General features: G+C 37.8%; 1 protein-coding gene and 1 long non-coding RNA gene across 2 annotated transcripts; one reads left to right on the forward strand and one right to left on the reverse strand.

Annotated features, from left to right (window-relative positions):
• The first annotated feature begins 357 nt into the window (after nucleotides 1-357).
• On the forward strand, nucleotides 358-3399 carry LOC109485672. The gene is made up of 4 exons (XR_002141144.1): nucleotides 358-388; nucleotides 1784-1854; nucleotides 2343-2541; nucleotides 3162-3399. It is a non-coding gene; the product is annotated as an uncharacterized LOC109485672 (long non-coding RNA).
• Nucleotides 3400-5080: 1681 nt separating this feature from the next.
• On the reverse strand, nucleotides 5081-6273 carry LOC109485671 (oocyte zinc finger protein XlCOF26-like). Its single transcript, XM_019789342.1, has 3 exons — nucleotides 6249-6273; nucleotides 5959-6009; nucleotides 5081-5649 (listed from the first exon to the last, which is right to left on the reverse strand). Exons 1-3 carry the CDS (start codon nucleotides 6271-6273, stop codon nucleotides 5081-5083), a joined length of 645 nt encoding a protein of 214 aa, XP_019644901.1.
• Nucleotides 6274-7399: the final 1126 nt, after the last annotated feature.

The following is a 7399-nucleotide window of genomic DNA, read 5'->3' on the forward strand; positions in this document are numbered from 1 at the left end:
GACACCCACCGGCCCATGGAATGGACCGTTGACCCGACAAAATGCTTCCTAGTTCTCGTTAATACCTTTGAAAATAATTTTTTCTCTTGAAAGTTTTGTTCCATTTTGGAGATTTTTTGGCTAGAAGGCACAGGTAGGGTCTTAACTTTCCTACATTGGTCAAGTTTTGTTTATTTCACCAGTTTAGTGGGCGTAGTGAGAGATGTGAGTGGTTAGGTCTTGTCAGCGGGCCAGGCGGATGGATACCATGGAAAATGTAAGGTCAAAGTTGAGGTTTTTTTACTATCATCAGCTGTGGTGCTGGTCAACCCCCTGTTTCCTTTCTATTTTTGGGAATCAGACCCTTGTCGCTACCTGGTGCAGAAGAATTTTTGAGATTGGGGTGTGGGTAAGTACTTTCATGAGGTGTTGAAATAGTGTATTTAAGCATGTGTTCCTATGGCAAGATCTATACTGCCTGCCCTGAGGCGTCCAGTTCCATGGCCAACTCTGTCAGCTCGGAAGGTAAGCATAGATTTTCATTGAAAAGTGAGCCACGTCGGAAATGAAAGTGCCCGCGCGGCGGAACAACCCCAGTTTTCGCTCGTGTAATGGCGTCCATGCTGAATATATGCATGCATATGACTGTCCTTGCATGCAATTTGCAGGCAAAAGTTGTACCGCGTGCCTGTCGAAACGTAAATCATGCCCACCTCCCCACAACAAGTATTTTACACATGTGACTTCACTTTTACGGTCTTCATGGCCATGTGATGTTTGTAGGTATTGCACAATTTGACGATGGAGGTAGGCTGATCATGATGCTCAGTGTAGATCAGTAACTCAACTTTCTTAAATAACTTTTCTAGCCATGAAACCAAGAATATGTAATGTCACTGATAAAACAACTTAATATGTACTTGGTTACAAAAATATGCAAGAAATAGCCAAGGTTGACTTATGTAGCCTTTTGTCAATGATTGAAGGGATCAACTAATCAATCATGTAAGCAATAAACTTTTAATAGCCTAGAAGATATAGAAATAAAAAATTTGACCTTGAGTGGTAAGGGTGTATATGACAAACATGGTTACATTGAACTTCATATTCCATACTTGATATGAATTTAAGTCTCATATTCCCTTTCTTCCCTGACTAAGGCCACACCAATTCAATTTCTTGGTTAACGGATTTTTCTAGAAAAATAATGGAGTGGGCGGGCGAAAAAAAAAATAAAAATAAAAACAGGCCTAGGCATCGTATTATGGCCCAAAATGGTACGATAGGAGCCATGAAGTCAACACACCAGGCTGGTTCAAAATTTAAACAATGAATTTTGAACTTTTAATGATACCATTGCATTGAAAGATGGAATAACTGTAACAACTAGGAAGAAAAGGTCTGTTTTCAACTGTTCAGGGCAAAATATGAGCATTTTGCAGTTGATTCTGGATTTTTATTTTTATTTGCAAGTCTGAAAAAAATGAAGCGGCGAATCCGTTAACCAAGAAATTAAATTGGTGTGGCCTAATGAGAGATAAAAATTAGCCACAGGTTAAGATGGAAGTAGGAATGGGGGTTGGAGAAAAGCTTGCTTCTGACAATATTTAATTCCTCGATAAGCTTCATGGTACATGTACTTAAAGTCATGTTGTTGTTATGTTCAACATGATATTCATCATTTCTTATTAAGCTTTGAAAGGAGCAATTTATAATATTGGGTTGGTTTGAAATGCTCAATTGGAAAATAATTTTTCAAGTTTTAGCATTATCATGTCACTAACTTTTATGTCTTTAATTTCAGATGATCCTGTGGCATGATGCTTGGAGCAGACCAGGTATCCCATATACTGAGAGAGTGAAGATGGACAGACAGTAAGTGCAATGAAGATTTCTATTTAATTGCAGTATAGTTGAATTAGTCAGGATTCATTAGTAGTTTGGCACAAACAGGTTGACTCTCAAAAAAGGACTGCCTTATTGCTCACAGTCTGAACTGTGTTGTATCTTCACAATCACAGGTTTACCCAGGTTGAGATTTTCCAGAAGATGCCTCCAGACCTCTGGCCACCCAGACAGTTATTATATATATATAATTACTCTGTACTGTTCTGGCGTACAGCTGACAGTATTCTGGCTAACCCTGATGTCCTACTGTTGGTGAGAATTTGTATTGAACGGTTGAACCTATTATAAATGATTGCAATGGACAGCAAAATATATTTCTGACAATCTGGGATCAAGGAGTAATTACACATATACTGAAAGAGGAACAAACTCCAAACCTGATGTTATCACTTCACTAAGAAACTCCTACCTTAGCAGGTTTGCTAATTATGGCATATATCTTGGTTATTTTACAGATGCCAACGATGGTCAAGGGAGGTTGTGTCAATGTACGAGCCATTGGTTCAGAGCAGAACGAGACTGTATTCTCCCTTGAAACTGCCAAATGCATGAGCCATGGCAGCGCAGGGGCCTGCCTGATGTGAAGCTGCTGCCACGACTGAAGGCAAGCATTTTCCAAGATGCCATCTTACTCACAAAGAGCAGCAAGGAGAGGTAAGCAGTTTTGTTGTGACCTAAACGTGTCATGTACATATCTTTCCCCTTTAGGCCACACCAATTTAATTTGTTGGTTCTCGGATTTTTTCAGGAAAAATATGAAGCGACAGGGCGAAAAAAAATAAAAATAGATCTAGGCATTCTATTATAGCCCCAAATACTACGATAGGAGGTATGAAGTCAACACAAAAGGCTGGTTCAAAATTTAAACAATGAATTTTGAACTTCTAATGATACCACTGCATTGAAAGATGGAATAACTGTAACGACTAGGAAGAAAAGGACTGTTTTCAACTGTTCAGGGCAAAATATGAGCATTTTGCAGTTGATTCTGAATTTTTTTTTTCTTGCAAATCAGGAAAAAATGAAGAGGCGAATCCGAGAACCAACAAATTAAATTGGTGTGGCCTTACTTAAATGCACGTTGTTGCAGCTTGCATGGCAAACATTGTGGTTCCATTTTTTGGTTTTGGACGTGTTATTTTTTTTAAGTGCACAATGTATTCCATCATTTACATCATATCTATCAACAGGGAATAGAAACACACATTTCAGTGGCAAGTATTTGTAAGACTCTCACTTTCTTATCTTCTTTTATTTCCATTTTGCAATTACAGGGGGTTCTCGGTCATAACATCTAGACGAGCCCCGGTGTACAAGACCATTGAGGGAGACAATTGCTGGAGGACAGGACTCTGCCAGTGCCTCTGCCTTCCTAGCATCCTGTCACAAGAATGAACCAGGTTGTGCAAAGTTACTAACCATCCAGTGTTTGACATCAGGAAGCCAGGGAGGCAGAGGAAGAAAACAGTCCCGGGTGGTCCATTTGCACCGCAACACAGCTCTATCCAATGCTCAAAAAATCCATGTAAATAAAAAAAAAAAAATAACACAGCTCTGAAGGAGTGCGGCAGCACTTCAAAGCCTCAAAACAGCTTGAGAGGCAGCTGCCACATGTCCGAGCGGGTATACATGTAAATATCCCAAAGTAATATTACAATTTTAAAACCATTTTCTAAAAGGCATTGTCCCCAGAAGCGGGTGCTATTTTGTAAGGACCACATTTTAATGAACAACATGAACCAAATTGACAAAATGATGGCCAAGTACATGATGTAAAATTCAGAGATTGAGAGAACACTTTATACATTGGTAATGGTAATACTTGATACTTTGGGGCATTTTCTGTATACATGTACAAAGGCATTGGTGTTTTCTACATCTATCAGACTTGTGACTGTCAAAGTTATTTGCAAAAGAGTTTAATCCGTTTAGATATATGTTGCAAAATTAACCTGTTCTGTATTCTTACCATTAGAAGTATCATGCATGATATACAAAATAAAGTCATGTATGTAAACAAATTGACCATCATCTAAACCAATGTGCCTCTATAGAAGTTTCTGTTTCTGAAAGACTTGCTGTTCTGAGAGTGCAAACAGAAGAGGGTGTACATGTAGGAAATGAATTGGTACTTTCACTTTGTTCTGTGCCTTATCATTCAAGAAATATGAATGCACAAAGCTTTCAATGCTTTGGAAGATTCAGACCCAAAACTTTTACAACAAAATTTAGTTCTGTTCTGTACAATACCTTCATGGAGGTAACAGTGTATTAGAAAAAAACATACTATTTGTTGACACATTCGTTCAATGGTAAAGATTTGTATATTACTTCAGATTCAGAATACTGCATAAATATTTCTCACAAAGTAATCCACTTCCAGTCTCTATTTGGAGCACCTGTTGCAAATATAACAAATATGTGTTTTCAAATTTTGGTTTAAGGTGTCCTCCCTGGCTAATTTGGCATTTTAGTTTTCCATCGTTTTCTCACAAAGAAATTAAGAAAGAACTGTAGTTGTACTGAATATTGATACCTGGGTACAAAAGGGTTATGAATATGATTTTATGGACCATATGGATGAAGTCATCACATTTTATTGCCCCAAATGTAATTATCTTTAAAGTTATAATATAGCACTTTGGTGCAAGTAACTGAAATAAAAGTATGATTTTCATGTGCATAATGGTCAAAGCTACAAACGTACGTTTGCACAAATTGATATCTACTAATTATCCGTAGTTATTAGATAATAACCTAATTGCCTAATTAAAATTTAGTTATTCTCTAATAACTACAGTTAATTAGTAGATATCAATTTGTGCAAACGTTTGTAGCTTTGACCATTATGCACATGAAAATCATATTTTTATTTCAGTTACTTGTACCAAAGTGCTATATTATAACTTTAAAGATAATTACATTTGGGGCAATAAAATATGATGACGTCATCCATATGGTCCAAAAACTCATATTCATAACCCTTTTGTACCCAGGTATCAATATTCAGTACAACTACAGTTCTTTCTTAATTTCTTTGTGAGAAAACGATGCAAAACTAAAATGCCAAATTAGCCAGAGAGGACACCTTAAGTCAATCCCAACCAGAAAATCCAAAACAAAACTAAACAAGGCAATGTCTCCAAATGAAAGTGATTCAACTTCTTGGGTTTTACTTGGAAACTAGCATGACTTAGTGTGTTGTGTCTGAGTGTGTTGATGTGTGTCTTGCTAGATTCCATTTTGATTTGAATACTTTTGAACACTGATGACATTTGTGCAGTACTGGATTTGGTCTGTCATTGTGTTTACAGATTGCTTCGTGCGTCTTCCTTGCTGCTCTGGTACAGAAATCTTTGCAGCAGAAACGGCATGATTTTTTTATTGGTGATTCATGTACTTTTTCATAGTGATACCGCAATTTGTAGGATGAATCAAATTGTTGGCCGCATTCCTTGCATGTAACAACTTTCTGGCTGTGGGATGATTCATGAAGCTGAAGTCCCTGTTGCGACTTAAATTCTGCCAGACATTCCTGACATTTGAACACCTTGCCTTTAGTCATACATGGGTGTCTCGTGTACTCATGCTGTAGTAGAAAGTTCTTTGAGCATTGTCCACACTGAAATCTTTTAGCTGACTCTGTGTGCCTTTCGGCATGTCGTTTGGCACCTATTTCTGTAAATATCTGTGTTCCACATGTGGGACAGACGTACAACGGCTCTTTACTTCTCCTTAGGTATCTCCTAACATGTTTGGAAGCTGTAGAGAAAAAAAATGAAACTCAGTCAATTTAATAAAACCATGAATTTGACTCCGGGCTTGCCCATGCAAGTCTGACTTTGTATTATGGCACAGCATACATAGCACACAACATGTCATTTGGTAACCTGTACAGGCCAAGGACAAAACTGTTGTTGTTTCTGTTGTATTATGTTAATTTGCATGTTCGTGAGATTTAAATGGTACCCTGACCACTTTATCTTGGACATAATGTGCATCATGAAATAAATTCACATTTGATGTCAAGATGTGATGATTGCAAGGTGTGCAAGAAAAGCTATGTCTCACCTTCATGTGTTTTTATGGCTGGTACACCTGCTGCCACAGGTTGACTTTCAGCTGTGAAAGGGCAGAAATTAATAACAGTTAATATGTAATATTGGGACTGAGGACAATATATATATAATGATCATGCAGTCAAACATTACCGTTTAGCACACTGAAGTAGCCATTTGGCTACCAATTCTCTTTAACAGGGTAAGGCAAGAGGGAGAAGGTGAAAGAAAATGCACTCTAGTTTTAGCCATCTAAAGATTGAAAGAAGAACCGATTTGAAGCATAATTTCCTATTACCTTACCTTGTGTACTTGTAGCCTCCCTCATTATCTCCCAGTCTGTCTCCTCATCACAGCTGCTGTCCCCAGGATTCTGGCTTACTAAACAGTCTGTCTCCTCATCACAGCTGCTGTCCCCAGGATTCTGGCTTACTAAACAGTCTGTCTCCTCATCACAGCTGCTGTCCCCAGTATTCTGGCTTACTAAACATTAACCAGCACATTCTTCATACAGTTTGCTGAGAACTATTATATCAACAAAAGCTCCACTTTACATTCACAGATTTAATGCAAAAGACGTAGCACTGGAAGTTACATCATTTACCTTTTTCCCGGAGCCAAAAGAAATTGACAAGTAAAAAAAAAATGCTGTACTATATCAACTACAATAATTATACTAACTAAATTAGTGTATCAACTACCACTGTGACAGTACATCCAGCTTTTATAAGCCAACCATTTTGAACCATTTTCGAACTTGACGGCCTTCTTTTTCACAACAGTTACTCACGTACCAAATATAAATAGGATCCATGTACAACTTCTCAAGTTATGACGTTGACCTACATACAGAATGATACACACCACAGCTGCTCCACCAAACCCAAACTGAAAGCATACCCTTCTGACGAAGGCAAATATATGTGATAAGTGAAAGAAAGTATTATTACCTAAGAGAGTGCTGTTGAAGGATTGTGTTGCCCTGCTGTCCTGTTGACTCTGCCTCCCTTTCTTCCCACCATCTTCCCCTGGGTCAAGCTGTCTGGGAGGGGTTATTTTCGAGGTCTTATTTACTCCAGCTTTCCTTTGGGTTTTCTGAAGCATCATCTGAAACATTGATTCATATTTAATACAGTAAGAAGAGTAACTGTGCCCTTTGTTTAAAAAAATCACTGGCACACTGGCAAGATCAAACAGCTAGTTCATTGGATAATTCTCTCCTAAGCTGGTTTAATTTTGCCTGATTTTCTTTTGATATATGACTAAATTAAATGTCTAAGCCCCAAAATAAAGCCCCTTTTTGTCAATTTAAGGGCCTGGTATTTCTGGAGACGACACCATTTAAATTAAGGCCACACCAATTTGATTTGTTGGTTCACTGATTTTTTTCTGAGTTGAAAAAAAAAATGTTTCAGCCTCTGAATCAACTCCAAAATGCTTATATTTTGGTCTTA

Source organism: Branchiostoma belcheri, unplaced genomic scaffold (assembly GCF_001625305.1).
Source record: "Branchiostoma belcheri isolate BF01 breed outbred unplaced genomic scaffold, Haploidv18h27 scaffold772, whole genome shotgun sequence".
NCBI lineage: Eukaryota > Metazoa > Chordata > Leptocardii > Amphioxiformes > Branchiostomatidae > Branchiostoma > Branchiostoma belcheri.

Excerpts from the sequence above, each read along its gene's own strand:
- LOC109485671 (XM_019789342.1), bottom strand. The coding sequence starts at position 6,273 with ATGAGGGAGGCTACAAGTACACAAG. Across the intron at positions 6,010-6,248 it reads GGAGGCTACAAGTACACAAG|CTGAAAGTCAACCTGTGGCA; the intron begins GTAAGGTAATAG and ends GCCCTTTCACAG. Across the intron at positions 5,650-5,958 it reads AGCCATAAAAACACATGAAG|CTTCCAAACATGTTAGGAGA; the intron begins GTGAGACATAGC and ends TTTTCTCTACAG.